At 37.2% G+C, this 20,052-nt stretch overlaps 1 protein-coding gene across 1 annotated transcript in view; it reads left to right on the forward strand.

The window, feature by feature from the left end:
- The window catches only part of LOC134647791 (transcription factor Sox-21-B-like), an 82,007-nt gene that overhangs the window by 3,438 nt on the left and 58,517 nt on the right, over positions 1 to 20,052 (forward strand). The window contains exon 2 of the mRNA XM_063502113.1: positions 13,854 to 14,083. Coding sequence (XP_063358183.1) covers positions 13,854 to 14,083 — 230 coding nt within the window. The remainder of the gene's footprint in view (positions 1 to 13,853; positions 14,084 to 20,052) is intronic.

A 20,052-nucleotide genomic window follows, 5' to 3' on the forward strand; every position in this document is an offset into this window, starting at 1 on the left:
CCCGTCCAAGTACTGACCCCGCCCGACGTTGCTTAACTTCGGTCAAAAATCACGTTTGTTGTATGGTAGCCCCACTTAAATCTTTATTTATTCTGTTTTTAGTATTTGTTGTTATAGCGGCAACAGAATATATCATCTGTGAAAATTTCAACTGTCTAGCTATCACGGCTCGTGAGATACAGCCTGGTGACAGACGGACGGACGGACGGACGGACGGACAGCGGAGTCTTAGTAATAGGGTCCCGTTTTTACTCTTTGGGTACGGAATCCTAAAAACCGACTCTCTAACTACTAGCCTAACCCACTTAACGGCGCTTATACTTTAATTTGGTAATATGTAAATACACATTTTATGGTATTGGTAATCATAGTGGTTTATTTAGTTTAGGTATCATAGTGGTTTTCCGGGTCAAGGTCCGGGTCAGAATCTGAGTCCTGGTCCGAGTCCGAGTACGGGTCCGAGTCCGAAGTCCGGGGCCCAGTCCAAGTAAAAATCGAAATTCAAAATCACAAAACGTGTACTATGCGTTGTTGAAGAGTTCTGTTCTGATCATCATCAGCAGTTCCACTTCATCAAATGCCACAGTTTTTAATGTAAATGCTTGATTTTCCGATGAAACTCGATTCCTCATGAATCCCATGTTCAGGACTTGAGATTGACATAAATGTGCCTAAAAACTTAACTTGCTTAACAAACATAACGAAAAGGACAAATCGCCAAATGCGAGCTATGCGTCGTTGAAGAGTTCCGTTATGATCATCATCAGCAGTTCCACTTGATAAAATGCGACAGTTTTTAATGAAAATGCTCGATTTTCTGATGAAAATACCAAAATCTCTATACGCATGCCTTTAAGATTGGAGGAGTTCCCTCGATTCCTCGTGGATCCCATCATCGATTCAGAACTCGAGCTTGACAAAAATGTGGCTTAAAAACTTAACTTCCTTAACAAACATAACGAAGAGGACAAATCGCCAAACGTGAACTATGCGTTGTTGAAGAGTTCTGTTCTGATCATCATCAGCAGTTCCACTGCATCAAATGCGGTGTTTTGACAAAAACGGTGTTTTGACAAAAACGGGACCAATCTGTATGCATATACATACAATAAAAAAAAAATCTAAATCGGTTCAGTATTGACGGAGATATGGAGTAACAAACATAAAAAAAGCGGCCAAGTGCGAGTCGGACTCGCCCATGAAGGGTTCCGTATTTAGGCGATTTATGACGTATAAAAAAAAACTACTTACTAGATCTCGTTCAAACCAATTTTCGGTGGAGGTTTGCATGGTAATGTACATCATATATTTTTTTTAGTTTTATCATTCTCTTATTTTAGAAGTTACAGGGGGGGGGACACACATTTTACCACTTTGGAAGTGTCTCTCGCGCAAACTATTCAGTTTAGAAAAAAATGATATTAGAAACCTCAATATCATTTTTGAAGACCTATCCATAGATACCCCACACGTATGGGTTTGATGAAAAAAAATTTTTTGAGTTTCAGTTCGAAGTATGGGGAACCCCAAAAATTTATTGTTTTTTTTCTATTTTTGTGTGAAAATCTTAATGCGGTTCACAGAATACATCTGCTTACCAAGTTTCAACAGTATAGTTCTTATAGTTTCGGAGAAAAGTGGCTGTGACATACGGACGGACAGACGGACAGACGGACAGACAGACAGACATGACGAATCTATAAGGGTTCCGTTTTTTGCCATTTGGCTACGGAACCCTAAAAAACATACAACCGAATTGATAACCCCCTGCTTTTAGATTTGGAAGTCGGTTAATAAGGATTTCGTAAATTCCACTGACTGTAGTGTTGTCCTATACAAATTTTATTACTTAATCTAGTTATAGACCTAAAATTCCAAGCCACGTCGGATATCCTCATCAAACCATATTTTATCTACCCCAGCACGCATAAAGGTACCGTTCGGATTCAGACTTCACCAGCATTACAGCAGCAGTATTGCAGCACGACATTACTGCCAAATGTCAAATTGTCGCCTGTGGTATTTACGGACAAACCTTCAAGAAAAAGACGCACCTATTCCCATTTTAAAGGCCGGCAACGCACTTGCAACTCCCTCTAGTATTGCAGATGTCCATGGGCGACGGTATTTGCTTACCATCAGTTGATTCGTATGCTCGTTTGCCTCCTAAGCCTATATCTTAACAAAAAAAACCTATTCGTACCTATTTCTTACCTATAGGTAAGGTACATTTGCCCCTATTGCCACTAGTCTAGCATGACTATCATCATCAGTCTCTTCGGTTAATCAGTTACTTTTATAATTGATAAACAAAGTTTTGTACGGAAGACTAATAATTTTGTTGCGATTGCTTACAACTCTTACAAGAACCTTCTGCCACGGAACCCTAGATACGGCTCAAATGATGTTGTTCGGCGATAAAAAGTTAAAAACAATGGTTTAATTTGGCGCGTATTTTCGGCTTCTGTTTTTGTGGAAGCGATTAATGGTTCTTATTCTTAGTCGGCCTGTTATTTTGACCAGTGCCTTATGTTCCTAAGCTTATGATAGACTAGGTATGTATAATAGGGTATTTGACTGTAGGTATATAAAATAAATTATTTTACACCATGCATGAAATAAAGCATCAGATAATTACTAGAAAAACATAGATAGCAGCTATTTTTAAACACAAGTTCTATTCAATAAATCGGATAGAAATAAAAAAAGCGGCCAAGTGCGAGTCGGACTCGCCCATGAAGGGTTCCGTATTTAGGCGATTTATGACGTATAAAAAAAAACTACTTACTAGATCTCGTTCAAACCAATTTTCGGTGGAAGTTTACATGGTAATGTACATCATATATTTTTTTTAGTTTTATCATTCTCTTATTTTAGAAGTTACAGGGGGGGGACACACATTTTACCACTTTGGAAGTGTCTCTCGCGCAAACTATTCAGTTTAGAAAAAAATGATATTAGAAACCTCAATATCATTTTTGAAGACCTCTCCATAGATACCCCACACGTATGGGTTTGATGAAAAAAAAATTTTTGAGTTTCAGTTCGAAGTATGGGGAACCCCAAACATTTATTGTTTTTTTTTCTATTTTTGTGTGAAAATCTTAATGCGGTTCACAGAATACATCTACTTACCAAGTTTCAACAGTATAGTTCTTATAGTTTCGGAGAAAAGTGGCTGTGACATACGGACGGACAGACAGACGGACAGACGGACAGACAGACAGACGGACAGACAGACAGACAGACAGACATGACGAATCTATAAGGGTTCCGTTTTTTGCCATTTGGCTACGGAACCCTAAAAAGTAGGTGAGTTCACCATGACGTCACTGTGTAATGTTTCATATAAATTCCATATAAGCAAATCGTTTTGACAGTTCTAAAAAAGAAGCTGATTTGACTAAGGAGTAGGAAAATACCCTATTGTTACTAACAAAAATTTAAGTCCCATTTTTAGAATTCCGTAGCCAAATGGCAAAAAACGGAACCCTTATAGATTCGTCATGTCTGTCTGTCTGTCTGTCTGTCTGTCCGTCTGTCTGTCCGTCTGTCTGTCCGTCCGTATGTCACAGCCACTTTTCTCCGAAACTATAAGAACTATACTGTTGAAACTTGGTAAGTAGATGTATTCTGTGAACCGCATTAAGATTTTCACACAAAAATAGAAAAAAAACAATAAATTTTTGGGGTTCCCCATACTTCGAACTGAAACTCAAATTTTTTTTTCATCAAACCCATACGTGTGGGGTATCTATGGATAGGTCTTCAAAAATGATATTGAGGTTTCTAATATTAGGGTTCCGTAGCCAAATGGCAAAAAACGGAACCCTTATAGATTCGTCATGTCTGTCTGTCTGTCTGTCTGTCTGTCTGTCCGTCTGTCCGTCTGTCCGTCTGTCCGTCTGTCCGTCTGTCTGTCCGTCCGTATGTCACAGCCACTTTTCTCCGAAAGTATAAGGACTATACTGTTGAAACTTGGTAAGTAGATGTATTCTGTGAACCGCATTAAGATTTTCACACAAAAATAGAAAAAAAACAATAAATTTTTGGGGTTCCCCATACTTCGAACTGAAACTCAAAAATTTTTTTTTCATCAAACCCATACGTGTGGGGTATCTATGGATAGGTCTTCAAAAATGATATTGAGGTTTCTAATATTTTTTTCTAAACTGAATAGTTTGCGCGAGAGACACTTCCAAATTGGTAAAATGTCTGTCCCCCCCCCTGTAACTTCTAAAATAAGAGAATGATAAAACTAAAAAAAATATATGATGTACATTACCATGTAAACTTCCACCGAAAATTGGTTTGAACGAGATCTAGTAAATAGTTTTTTTTTTATACGTCATAAATCGCCTAAATACGGAACCCTTCATGGGCGAGTCCGACTCGCACTTGGCCGCTTTTTTTCTAAACTGAATAGTTTGCGCGAGAGACACTTCCAAAGTGGTAAAATGTGTGTCCCCCACCCCGTAACTTCTAAAATAACAGAATGATAAAACTAAAAAAAATATATGATGTACATTACCATGTAAACTTCCACCGAAAATTGGTTTGAACGAGATCTAGTAAGTAGTTTTTTTTTTATACGTCATAAATCGCCTAAATACGGAACCCTTCATGGGCGAGTCCGACTCGCACTTGGCCGCTTTTGTAATCATTTTCACCTACTTACTCGAAATATCTTATTCGCTAAATAGTAGAATAATAATATCTAGTTATATAATAATCTTAATAATGCCAAATAAATCACTTATAATCACCAAAATGGTTAATTTTTGTAACAACGTTTCTATACCGCTTTAAATGTATTTGAAGTAAATTTGACCTAGAAATAACACAAAACTATACTAACGTTTGTTTTCCTCGACAAAACTATGTAGCACCAATGATTACTTATTAGACACCGCCGGCTAAAACCCACTTGTTCATCCATTTTCACAAGTGTAACAACTTTGACCATCGCTGACCCTTATGCCTTTGATACTAAGATTTACCAATAATCAGGTTAAGTTAGGTATCATGGTACTGACACATTTTGAGCCGTATTGCCGAGACACAAGGTTTACCTAAGATCAGTTGCGAGCTGGTTATGGACGAAACACACTGTCGCTAATGACCTGTGTTCTCGCCGCCGCAAACAGTGCGTTTGCGCTGGTAGTTAGCGACGTGCGCTGATTTCACTCAGAACTTCAGAAGGTGCCGAATCTTAACTTAAGAACGAAAGGAGGACCCACTGAAATCGCCTTTTCATACATGTTTTTTTAATTATTATAAGAGTTAGGAGCATTAAAAAATTTGTATGAAATCTGTTTTTCGTTCCTAATTTAACAATAATAAAAAAAATCGAAAAAATCAAACGTAGCTTTGGTTATTATACATCAAATTATGTAAATATTTTCCAATAATGTCAATGTCCAGAGAGGAAAATGGGGATTGCGTTTGTATGGAGAAGCGGCCGTCCCATTTTCCTCTTAAGACTTGGTGTCTTGAGATACCTACGTGTTTCTCGGGGTCAATAATTGACTGTTGCTCTGAAAATCTCGTTGACAACATTTTTTTAAATGTTCTACTTCCAACTGGTACCACAGAATAACTAATAGTACTACCGTACAGAAAATTCACTCCTTCACAAAAGTCAGATTTGGGTATAAAATTACACCTATATCGCCGCCTGCAAGCAAAATTGAAACTTATAACCGCGCACGAACCGTGAATCTCCTTTGCGCGCCGCAGTTTTATGACCGAGCTGTGAGTGTCGGCACGGGGTTATCACTTGACAAGTTTTTATACCTATACCCACTGATTTATTATTTTTAAGATAAATATGTAGGAATTACAAACGTTGATTATGTAAACATACATTTTTTATCCGGAGATAGTATGTCTGATTCTCACGGAAGTAAGTTTCGAAGCCATTGTGTATTTTCAATTTTGCACGAGCGCCACGTGACACAACTATCGTGCGCGCCGAGCGGCAGCCCACTGCCATACGCCTGTCCGATGGGCGCGCCGGCCAAATGTACCTAAACTGCGGAGTGACACCCCCCTGCTGGTACACTACACATTCCACTCCCAGTCCCACAGCATTTGACATTTCAAACCGTTTTTTCGTCGGACAAGTCTCGTTAATTGGTTAAGCAAATGTCTTCCCAACGCTTGACAACCCCTGGCTGATAACCAGTGTTGTGTGACCCCTGACTATGCATAGTTTATATAGTAACGGAGGTCAGGATTGCTGGTCGAGTAAAAATGGTGGCGTTATTCAAGATAACGTAAATGACAGTCATAATTGCACCTTATATCATTGTGTTAAGGTTAAAAATGTTTTGATGTTGACTATGTTTTTTCTGGTAGCGTAGTCCAGTAGCGTATTTGCTTGTAGGTATGAGCGGACTTGTTTTCTGTGTCTCTGTAAGTAAGTAGCAAATAGTAGTTATTAGTTTGTGTTACAAGGGATCAAAATGATATATTTCCGTCAAGGGCGTACTCCTGAATGAAGCGATGGATTCTAAAGTAGAATCCTGAGCGTAATGAGGGATTCAAGTGTTAACGCCCAAGACAAAATAATTTTGATAGGTACCGTGTGACACATACTGCTTTTCACATCAACTATGAGGAAAATAAAAAAATCTTAGTGTTGACACAATCTGATACTTAAACAGATTATTTAAGCTAAAAAAATAATGTGCAAAAAATGTATAGGTAAATAATGTGCTAGAACAGAAAAGTGTTTTGATCCCTCCTAGCAGGGAGGAAAAGTGCCACTTTGATCCCTCCTAGCAGGGAAGAAAAAGCTCTTTTCCGAATAGGTTGTGTGAAAAGGTTTTTTTGTAGCTATGTACGATATGCTTTCGGAAATATAATTTTAACTTTACCAAAAATCTAAATAAGTAGGTATATGTTTTAAATGATATCTTTACCAAAAATCAAAATAGGTAAAAGTTTGAAATGTAACATCCTTGGGTTTTTAGGGTTCCGTAGCCAAATGGCAAAAAACGGAACCCTTATAGATTCGTCATGTCTGTCTGTCTGTCCGTCCGTCTGTCCGTCTGTCTGTCCGTCCGTATGTCACAGCCACTTTTTTCCGAAACTATAGAACTACACTGTTGAAACTTGGTAAGTAGATGTATTCTGTGGACCGCATTAAGATTTTCACACAAAAATAGAAAAAAAAAAGAATAAATTTTGGGGGTCCTCATACTGTGAACTGAAACTCAAAAATTTTTTTTTCATCAAACCCATACGTGTGGGGTATCTATGGATAGGTCTTCAAAAATGATATTGAGGTTTCTAATATCATTTTTTTCTAAACTGAATAGTTTGCGCGAGAGACACTTCCAAAGTGGTAAAATGTGTGTCCCCCCCCCTGTTATGATAAAACTAAAAAAAAATATATGATGTACTTTATCATGCAAACTTCCACCGAAAATTGGTTTGAACGGGATCTAGTTAGTAGTTTTTTTTTAATACGTCATAAATCCCCTGAATACGGAACCCTTCATGGGCGAGTCCGACTCGCACTTGGCCGTTTTTTACTAGAACAAAATCTGATTTTTCTTATTAGAACAAAATCTTATTTAGTACTTTTGGTATACAGGGTGTCCCAAGAAGTAGTGATATACTGAAGCTGGGAGGTAGAGGACCTAGAGGGCTATCTGAATCACCCCCATGTATGTTCCGCGATTTTTCGTATTTTCGGAGTTATGATTTTTTTTAAATTTTTCACCTATCGCCGAGTACGATGAGATTTTTATTTATGGTGACGTGAATTATTGCGGTAGATGCTTGATTTTTTTTGTGTGCTAAGCTGATAGATAGGCCAATTCAGTATGGTAACATTTACTATCGTTAGATCTCTGAATGGAATTAAAAAAAAAAAATTAATGCCAAGAAAGATAAAATTACCCAGTATGTTTTATTTTTCTAAGCGCCCTTGAAGTTGTGAACATACTGGGTAATTTTATCTTTCTTGGCATTACTTGGCAAATACTGCAATTGGAAAGCTCATATCAACTACTTATGTAATAAGCTAGATCGTTTTGTTTATGTTTTGTATCGTTTGCGTTCTATTGTCTCTGAAGCGGCAGCAACCGCAGCCTTTCACGGCTATGTATCATCACAAATTCGATACGGGTTAATAATATGGGGCAACTCTACCGAGGCCGATAGAGTTTTCAAAGCGCAAAAAAGATGTGTGAGATCATTATGCGGGGCCCACTACTTAGATAGCTGCAAGCCATTATTTAAAAGAAAAAAAATTCTGCCTTTACCATCCTTGTACGTGTTCGAAATGTGTAAATTTGTTAAAAATAATATAGGTTTGTTTAAAAAAAAGGGCAACGATAAACGGCACAAATACGACCTAGAGATACCGACGCATCAAAGGCTAAAGCTGTTCCAAAATAACTGCTATTGTATGGCTGTAAATTTGTATAATTCTATTCCTGTTGCTATAAGGACACTAGAAGGAAAGGCTTTTCGGAAAAATTTGTATAGTTTACTATTGGAACATTGTTTTTATAACTTAAATGATATAATACAACATTTTAAAATTAATAATTTTAGATAGGATTTAGTTAAGTAGGAATTTGAAATTGATACACATTAACAATTGTTTTTTTCCGTAAATTTTCTTTTATTGGAAATTTAATTTATACATAATACTATGAATGAAATTTCAGCCGGACATGTGAATAACTGTACAGTTTACTGTCGAAAAATTGATAATGACATTAATGATTTAAATTTAATACAACTATTTATAATTAACAATATTGAGATAATTTAGTTCAGTAATTTGACATTGGTACACATTGTCATTTTTTTTCTCTTCAACATGATTCTATACTGCTTATTTAATATTTGTAATTTAATTTTTTAATAAATATTTGAATGCTGAAATTCCAGCCAGACATGTAAAGAACTGAATTTGTATATATTGACATCTTATGTATAACTCGTGTTTTATCAAATAAACGATTATCTTATCTTATCTTATCTTATTAATTTTTTTTTTTAATTCCATTCAAAGATCTAACGATAGTAAATGTTACCATACTGAATTGGCCTATCTATCAGCGTATCACACAAAAAAAATCAAGCATCTACCGCAATAATTCACGTCACCATAAATAAAAATCTCATCGTACTCGGCGAAAGGTGAAAAATTAAAAAAAAATCATAACTCCGAAAATACGAAAAATCGCGGAACATACATGGGGGTGATTCAGATAGCCCTCTAGGTCCTCTACCTCCCAGCTTCAGTATATCACTACTTCTTGGGACACCCTGTATAGTAACCATGGTAACTCCAGGTTTAGCCTATTAACCCCGGGTTAGTGAAAGGTGCAAGTGGCCCTTACTGCCTGTTCATTGCCTTAACTCCGAAATACTAAAGACCGTGAAATACTAAAAAAAAGCGGCCAAGTGCGAGTCGGACTCGCCCATGAAGGGTACCGTATTTAGGCGATTTATGACGTATTAAAAAAAACTACTTACTAGATCTCGTTCAAACCAATTTTCGGTGGAAGTTTACATGGTAATGTACATCATATATTTTTTTTAGTTTTATCATTCTGTTATTTTAGAAGTTACAGGGGGGGGGGGGACACACATTTTACCACTTTGGAAGTGTCTCTCGCGCAAACTATTCAGTTTAGAAAAAAATGATATTAGAAACCTCAATATCATTTTTGAAGACCTATCCATAGATACCCCACACGTATGGGTTTGATGAAAAAAAAATTTGAGTTTCAGTTCTAAGTATGGGGAACCCCAAAAATTTATTGTTTTTTTCTATTTTTGTGTGAAAATCTTAATGCGGTTCACAGAATACATCTACTTACCGAGTTTCAACAGTATAGTTCTTATAGTTTCGGAGAAAAGTGACTGTGACATACGGACGGACAGACGGACAGACAGACAGACATGACGAATCTATCTTAGTATAAGTATGACGATCATTATGAGATACCTACTATATATATTTTGTTTGACATGTATTCCGTTATTTATTTACTTATTCTGAAATTTCTGAGCTTATCTTATAAACGTAGTGTTAATAGTTTGTATTGTTTTTTGATTATCATTGTTGACATTTTATAATTATATACGTTTGCATGCTACATTATTGACGACCATAATGTAAATTCATATAGATTAGCGTAAGAATAATTTATACTGTAATTTATCATTATGATGTAAATAAACTAAACTAAACTAAACTATAAGGGTTCCGGTTTTAGCCATTTGGCTACGGAACCCTAAAAAGAGAACTTTTAGCTAATAAGAGTAATAAGTTTTAGTCGGCCATTCTGAGAAGGAGTGAGGCATGTTTGTCGTGAGTCAATATTTGTCGGTCGGCTACCAGCGATCGAAGGCAGTCAGGCCAATTCGAAAACTGATATCAGAATGACATTGACAACAGCTATCGTGCATTTCGCTCGTACATGTACGGACATGTATTGGCGCGGGTAAGACGTGCGTTAAAATAACGAGACATGATTCAAATATTCTTTTATACCGGGTGTGGCGTGTAACACGAGCAAAAAATTTTACTGTAGGCTGTACCATAGAGAAAAAAATACATAGATAGCTCACTCCATACATCAGTTTTAGTACCAAAAACACTATTAGCATCTAGCATCGAGTAGCGAAACTATCAGTACTGCTACTTGACAATATAGATGTAGCACCGACCGGAAAGTCTTATATGCTGTTGAGATAAGACTTTCCGGTCGCTGCTACATCTATTGTCAAGTAGCAGTACTGATAGTTCCGCTACTCGATGCTCGATGAAGTCTTATCTCAACAACATACGACTTTCCGGTCGGTGCTACATCTATTGTCAAGTAGCAGTACTGATAGTTCCGCTACTCGATGCTAGATGTAGACACTGAAATTAATAGTCTAACTGATGTATGGAGTGAGCACTCTTGTCTTAGGTACTATATTTCTCTATGGCTGTACGTACTCCTAAAACTGAACAATATTTATAACCACGACCCGCTCCGCTAGCTAAGAAACTTGAGCAACTATTTGTATTAAATGGTTTATTAAATAATGAATTAGGGCATCGCCAATTCGTGACACGTGCATTACCTTAATACATAATAACATTGAACCAAAACATGTTTTATTTGTCACACGTATTACCATACTCATTCTCAATAATTGAGGCAAACTCGTTATCCCTTATGTTAAAAATTAATATCTCCCGAATACCCTATGCGATAATCCACGTGTTCAAATTAATTAAAAAACGGCGTATTTCGCAACAGTGTCATTACATTTTCAACCTTATTTGTATATTAGTAAAGTTCAATTTAATGTGCAGTTTTTTCGAGTTATTACTTTTTTGGGGGGAATATTGTAACTTTTAATACTAGCGACAATTATGGTGCTCATAAAGGTGGAAAATATTAATATGGAGCTGGGGGGTCCAAGTTGTTTTTAATTGGGACTCAAGACCCTCTTGAAGGTATTTCGCGACAATTAGCTGGATTTATGACGATCGCAAAGTGTTTTATTGTGACTTGTATTGTACATATGTAGCTTATTTATTAGGCACACTTTAGATAATATTAATCGTATTGGTTTCGTAATTGAAAATATGTATTTATAATAAATTAAAAGAGGATAGTAAACGGCCGTTTCTCCATATAAACCTAATCTCCATATTTTTTTTTTACATAAGTTTTTTTTCCATACCTGGGATCCCTTTGTTTGATTTTCTTATTTTTTTTATTGCTATCTACATACATTCTTTAACGGCTTATCAAAAAGAGATATGACTTGTCTTTATGTGTAGTGTGTACAACAATTTGTAACATACAGTTTTTAACGCGAACTGTAGACATTTATCTATATTTGGAAAGTAATTTCAGGATGGTAAATATAAATAGATACTTTTGGCGCGTTATTTCATCCGCTACTATTGATGCTGACTGTACTTACCACATTCTACAGAATTCAACACTGCACCCTTAACCAATTCAATTATATAAATGCACTAATAACCCCGTCTTATTAGAATCCTGCGTTTCAAGCTAAGTGCAAGTGACTAGCAAATCCTATAACCGTCACATTTACCCAGACAAATTATCCCGGATAGAGACGTACCGTTGTCGGGAATATTGCCCGAACTGGGAAGGTTGCCGGCAATATTGTGTCTTCTCTTTTGCATTGCTCACGCTGCGAACGTTGTCAGTTGATGGCAATATTGGTTGGTGTGGGAATGATCTTCTTCTTCCATTGCCATCTCCTACCGGAGGTCGTCTATCATGAGGGCTATACGAAGTTTAGACACAGCTGCGCGGAATAATGAGCGTGTGCTCTGCTTGAACCATGTTCGGAGATTTTTGAGCCATGAGTTACGTCTTCGTCTGGATGATCTTTTCCCTTGGATCTTTCCTTGGATAATGAGTTGAAGGAGTTCATACTTCTCGTTTCGCATGATATGACCAAGGTAGTAGCTGTAGCTTGCGTTTTTTGACTGCCTTTGGGACAGTTTTGGGGATGATCGTCACGTGCCAATTGCCATTTTCAACAGATAAGTTACGTTCGGAAAGCTTACCACATTGTGGTGTTTACATAAATCTTGCAACAGTTAACAGTTTTTGTATTGCTTAACCTCATTGTTTATATAGCTTTCTAAGGCCAAGGGAAAAGTTTACTATTTTAATATGTACTAAGAAAATACCGAAACTTATTGGAAAGCGCAATAACATCCTATTAGGCTACACACCAGTGGCGGCGCGTCCATAAAAAGCCAATTCCCACCGGCATGTCTGTTTTTGGATGTTTGAGCAGAGTTGTAAAGAAAATATGTAAGCCAAATTAGCCCCGGCTTGCCTATGGATATGTTTGACGCGCCGCCACTGATACATACCAAGATATATTTCTATACAATACAATATATCTTTATTGCACAACCTTAATAAAACATTTACAGAGAGACCCACATAATACATGAAGACAGAAGTAACAACAGGCGGTCTTATTGCTAAAGAGCTTCTATACTAATCATACTAATATTTTTTTTAAAGTTACGTCCAATTTCTCCTGTAAAACTTTTGAAACAACATGAATCATTTATAAATTGGAATCATTTATTATCACTTATTATCTGTTAAACATTTTCCTCCGTAATCTTATTGCTTCATTGCTCACATTGCCAGCAATATTGTCGTTATCAGTATTCCCCGGAATGAGAAAACTCATTACAGCACGTCACTAATCCCTGCACATGTTTTACACCGATAGAAATAGGACATTAATTTACTCGTCAGCGATGATTTGTTGAACGTTAATGCAAATTTGAGGGGTAATTACGTGCAGAACTGCGGTTTTGTTCCTATAATACAGGTTCTAACGTGTAATTTCAAAATGGCGAATGATTATAGTAGTTAGAGGGCGCATTTGTTGTTTTGGAAATTGGAAGTATTTAATTTAGTTTTATTCCCAGGTTTGTTAGTGGTTTGATTTTGTTGGAGATGGAATGATGATTTTGTGTAAATAATGTATTAATTTACCTACTGGTCGAACAAGTATTGCATTAAATCTTGTATCTTGCGAACAGGTTGCGAGTTGAAATCCTGGTTTAGACGGAGAACAGTATCTAATTTACGTTACGTACGCATGTTCATTGACATTTTACATTGGTCTTTCGTCTGTCGAACATAGATGTCTAGATCTCACTGACATTTCAGTTAAATATATTACTGATTTATGTCTGAAAGGATTTGTCTAACCCGGTGACAATGCCAATATTATGTTACACCCAACTAGGTTCATATATGTCCACCCAACCCGCCAAATAAATTCTAACGCTATTCTTTTCTCCCCAGTGCCGCTGGTGCGATGTGCGACCGAGCCAGCTTCGGCGGCTCCATGGGGTTCCCCATGAGCATGTCCATGGGTTCCATCGGCTCCATGCCCATGATTGGGCAGAAGAAGTCCCCAGAGGAACACATCAAGAGACCCATGAACGCGTTCATGGTGTGGAGCAGGCTACAGCGGCGGAAGATCGCCCAGGACAACCCTAAGATGCACAATTCGGAGATCTCTAAGAGATTAGGTGAGCTGTAGTTATAAAAAATCTATACTAGATCCATTTATAGATCCTCAGCTTTCTTTTGTTTAGAGAAGAGGAGCCCAGAAGAACAAGAAATATGAGTTGATTACATAGCTTAAAGAACTGATGATAAATAGCAATGATTATAGCAAAAACTGATGGAGCATTAACATTTTGGAATAGGCTACAATGTAAAAGTAAGCAGTATGAATTGGCAATTCACAGGAGTTGTGCACAAATCACGCGAGGAAAATAAAAGAAGGAAAAGAACAACGAAAGTGTTGGAAAACATCGCTGGAATGGGAAGGGAAGAAAAGTGCCACGAAAAGGGTGTACAATCGTTGAAAAAAAGGCAACTGGTTTACATGATGATATTAAGTTGTGATGACCTGATGACAAATAAACATCCAGAAAAATATCCAAATTAACTCACACTTCGCCTTGACAATATTGACGCATCTCAACTTAGATACAATGCAAAGATCACTTAAACAATGCTAGAAGCTCATCTAAGTGAATCTTCAGCTAAATAGCTATCAATAGCTACCAAAGGCATTGTCTAATTCTTCCATCAAACTGATCCCTCGCCCTTGATCTTATCTCGCGATGTATTGTGATGGAAAGCACCTGAGATTGCTCGGTGTGAGGGGCTCATTTGATTGCAAATTGACCATTCACCGCTCTGAGCGGATCTGTGAGTGAATGATTTGGTTTAATTAGTCTTGGTCTTGGTGCACAAGTGAATGATTATGTGTTTATGTTTGAGGTAACACATATATGCATAGAACTATTACGGAAAATTTCCTACAACTACTGAAACTACTTAAAAAAAATCACAACAAACAAAGAAATTTTCCATTCGGGAAATGAAAAACTCCGTTTTGAATACTCGAATCCGTTTGAAATATGAGAAGTTACCAAAATTTTCCATCTGGAAATTTTGCAATTTTGATGTTCCTAGTTCGTTTTAATGAAAGAGTGAGTATTTCAGTGCCGATCTAGAATTTATTCTCTGCCATGGGCCTACCATGGTTACTAAACTTACTAAATAGGTGTTGATTTTTATTTTTTCCTGTTGTCAATTTATGAGAAAAATTAAGGTCGGTTAATACTGTAAGTAAGTACTTACGTAAGTACTAGGGCTTCCAATACCGGGATCCCGGTATTTCGGGATCCCGGGATCCCGTCCTTTTAAACACATTTTTCAATACCGGTATTTTTAAAGGCAATACCGGGATCCCGGTATTTTAAAAACTGAGGGAAATGCGCAGTATAAACCCTTTAAATCCATTATATTCGGCTGTATCAAAAAGCTTACTAAACGTCAGACGCATCTAGAGTTAGACCAAGAAAAATCTGCAACGATTTTGATAGCACGCGCAGTGCAAGTGTTATATTAAACGTCAAACTTCTATGAAATTATGACGTACAAATAACACTTGCACTGCGTACTGCGTATGCTATCAAAATCGTTGCAGACTTTACTTGGTCTAACTCTAACTGGTCTCTAGCCCGCATTTTATTATTGAAACAAGATCGTTGCCCAAGGCGTCAGATAAATACATATTTGGTGGTTGGCGATGGATGAATCCTGAAGTTATGTGAGTGATGAATATGATGATAGTGACATTAACATAATTAGTTCTTATAATTTTATCAAAAAATAAAACGAAAGAGCAAGGATAACTGTAATAATCTTGGAGGATACAACTAAACGGAGTAGCCATTAACAGGCTTTCCCCTCTGTCGAAAATAGGCGGCCAACGGTCATACACAATGTATGGACTGACGTTTATCTGACATGGCTATTTTTACGTTACGCATACATTTGACGTTCCCCTCCCCCGCAAAAATCGGCAGACTGTTTTGTACAGAAAATTACAGACATGGCGACTCCGTTTGATTATATCCTCCAAGGTAATAATGGCAAACCAATTTTGACGAAAATTTGAAAAAATGTTATCTGGTTGGTTAAGTTGGACTACAAATGTGACTGGTGAGGTGAAGTCATCAAATTGGATAAAATTATTGCCAACCTGGAGTGTGAAATAAAATTATTGCAGATGGCGGCATTGATTGTTTATTGTTGTAATAGCTTTTAGGACATATCTGGTATTCCAGTGAACCTTTCTAATTCCCCTTTTTAATAAAACTATATATTTTTAAGCGATTCATATCCAATACCGGGATCCCGGGATCCCGGTATTGATGAAGACAGTTTCGGTATTAATACCGGTATTGTGAGAAGTCCGGTATTTGGAAGCCCTAGTAAGTACTCAGGCACTACAAAAGAGTTGGCTTTTTACAAGCGTTATTTATTTTGTCTCGATCTTAACATGTGCGCTATGTGTAGGCCGGTCTGTTTCGTACAAGTCGTATAAGTTAAATAAACTTTCTAGTACAATTGAGTTCAAGTTGTGACACTTGAAGTATTTACTTAGGTACTTATATTAGCATTGCTGTGTTGGTTTGATGATGTCGGAAGTATAGGTAGCAATAAAAAACGCAAATAATTATACTAAACTATAATCACTTATGGCGTTCAAAGTCAAATCTTAAAAGGAATTGATATTCATTTGTTTTTATCCGATCCGATATTAAGTACCTAATATTTATTGGAAACAAACAAAATTTAGCAGACATTTTTAAGTTCAGTAAAGAATAAATTGCAAATTTTCAACAACTTTTAAGATTATATCTGCACCCTGCGATACGCTATGCAATTTATCCATATTTACCTTAAGTAAATGTTTAAATTCGCGTCAAGAGCCATTATTTGTATGCAAATGTGTCGGAAACACTAATTTGCGGGTTATTTATATAGCGAGCGTCTTAATTTGGGTTTGTTTATGGTTTTTGGGTTATTTAATGTTGGTGTCTGGCAATTTGTGCACTTTATGGAAACAAAACGTGTGTAAAAGCAGTATTTGCGATCATTAGGGAAGTTTTTTTCATATTAAAAAATCGGTTTTGATGGATATTTTGTTTATAACAGGGAACTTACTGAAGGAATATTTTTTTAAACCGAAATAAAGGCCTGTGCACACCGGCTTGCGTGTGCGTGACGTGCACGTGCGCGTGTGCTAAAATGTTGGAGCCGCTCACGTACACGTCACGCAAGCGGTGTGGCGTCTCTCATAAGAGTCATAAGGATCTGTACGGTTACCATCAGTTTGTCACTGACATAAACGCCGTCGAGAACGTAATTTACTCTCTATAGTTTCTATACATCCCGATTGCACTAATATGCGAGTGCGAGCGAGATGTATAGAAAGTAAATTACGTTCTCGACGGCGTTTATGTCAGTGACAAACTGATGGTAACCGTACTGTATACTACAACGCTGCACGCGCACGTGCCCGTCACGCACACGCAGCCGGTGTGCACAGGCCTTTAATGTCATATACGAAGGAAACGTTTCTGCTTGTAAAAAATTAAATAAACACCACTCACCATCCGGCATCCTAATAAGAAAACATTCTGTAACCTGCCTTAAATTATGCCTCGAGAGCTTTTGAAAATTTTAAACCGATAAAAAACACTTGAAACACAAAAAGTGAGCGCAATCAACCGTGGACCCAGCGGGGGACGGCCACCGAATTAATCAACAACCTAAAGCCTTTAAATTCACTAAGCTCACTAAACACGACCAATTTAGGTCAGACCCCTATTCGCACACTATTGCTTTTAATCTGGAGGTCAAACTATAGTGGGCTATGATGAGTAGAAAATGTCTTGTGAAGATTGGTTGGCTGTATTCCAGCTACTGCTTGTGGCAGATTTATGCCATCATATATATCGGAGCGGCTAAGGCTCTCACAGATATCTGAACACGCCTCTATTGTCAGGGCGTTAGAGTGCGTGTTCAGATATTGTGAATACCTTGGCCGCTCGGATATATCTGATGGCGACTGTACATAGCTTTTCGCTTCAATGACAACGATTGTAACAAGTGAAACAATATATTGCGAACCTCGTACTGTGCTATGAGGACGTTTTAAGACTATTGAAAGACAATAAACAATTTCTTTGGCGAAAGAAATTTACCAATCAACTAGTTATAATGATGAAAAGAAGAGATTTCTTGGTTTGAAAATTGCCTTTAATCTAAATATCTAAACACGCCTCTATTATCAAGGCGTTAGAGTGCATGTGCAGATATTTGTTAGCACCTCGGCAGCTCCAATATATCTGAGTTCTAAGAATAGGAATATTTATCTTTCTAACCTTCCTTATTTAACATAATCCAACCTGGAACCATCCCGTCTTTAACAGAAAGGGCTGTCACCGTCATCGGGAAACAGTCAGTAACAGTTGCTTTCGCGAGTAGGGCGACAATGGCGCGCTTAAAAGCGGACCGTTGTCCCATACAAACATACAAAATAATGTTTTGTTCATGTTTTCGAGTATTTGTTGCATGCATTTGTTCTTTGCTTGTAGGGAAAATGCTTTGTACACTTTATACACATTTTGCTCTTACACGCTGTACAGAGTGTCTCAAAATGTCCATCCATTTTCGTTCCTTCCATTCCCTTAACGTTAACAAAGTATATGATAAAATAATGGTAACGGAATGGAAACAAAAATCTTGAGACACTTTTTTTTCCAACTAGGATCGAAATAGCTCGTGATGAGCCCGCTTTATGAGTAGAAATAACAATTAAAATTTCCAAAATAAAAGTGTGATGACCTAATGACTATTTTAAACTGTAACTTATAACACCTGTCACATCATAACAAGTTGCCACTGATGCTTTCCAAATAGAATATATCTATTATTATTTCAGTCCAGTTCTTTTAGTACAAACCAATCCGAGCGTACTTGATTATTAAACCGAATAATAATTCAAACAAGACAGCATAATAACAGGATATCAAACGCACTCCAAATTACCTCAGTTTATTGTCAATAAAAACAATAGTACACTCCAGAGACCGTACACCCTCACATCTGTCCACCTGTCAATACGTATCTACAAACTTTAAAATGCCATTCGAAAACCACCGTTGTTACCGTATAATAAGGGTGTAACTATGTGTTCGGCACTAATAAATCGACGAACAAAACGGTTTTGTTTACGGAATCAATCGAAATGCTGTAGGTGTACAATGGAACGTTTTTGCTGGTATGTGACATACGGGGCGCGAGGATGGGGAGTGAAAGGAAAGATGAGAATTTTTTTATATTTATCTTTGAGCTAAGCTGTAGAAAGATGGCCCCAAAAAGCAGAAATAATATGGCATACTGGCCTGATAAGCAGAATGTGGAAAAAGTTATAATAAACAAACACTGTCATAATCGTATAACATTAAATTTTATTCAGTGGCGTGCACTTCATAAAGGCAAAAAGGCACTGCCTACCCTACTATAATTCCGATATCTATCCTTTTAAACTACTTAATTTAATTTATACTTGATCGTATCTGTAATCAATAAAACATTCTAAAATTTAATAAGCGCTCCATCTACCGGTGTCCGTTGTCGTCATCTATAATTCTACGCGACGAAGTTTACACCACGCGGGCCACGCGGCACTAGCGCCGCTGCGCGCCTGCCGCCTTGCACGGCAAAGACAGAAAACATTTCGGTCTAAACCTTTCTATGTGTGCATGTCCGTGAGTCGTAGTTACGCGGTAACAGTGTAGTGGGCCTTCCTATAAATACGAGCACACAATGATACAAGTAACGCACACATTTAGACGCTTATAGGCAGCGCCTATCGTTCGAATCCTTAACGATGACGGCCGAAGGTTTCCGAATACTTCCGATGCGATGCATGATTACGTGACTATTTTAAAAAGTAGCATTTGTTATGGTAACTTAGTACAAAGACGAGACTGCTTTTTTATTCGTTTAGTTTATTTAGGTAAGTTTATTTATTTACATTTTTTATTCGGCCGCCATTGTTTGTTTGTTTTGGTGAGATAACGATAACAGTTACCGGCAATTAGAATAATTGTGATTAGTGAAA

This window comes from Cydia amplana, chromosome 5, assembly GCF_948474715.1.
Source record: "Cydia amplana chromosome 5, ilCydAmpl1.1, whole genome shotgun sequence".
Lineage (NCBI taxonomy): Eukaryota > Metazoa > Arthropoda > Insecta > Lepidoptera > Tortricidae > Cydia > Cydia amplana.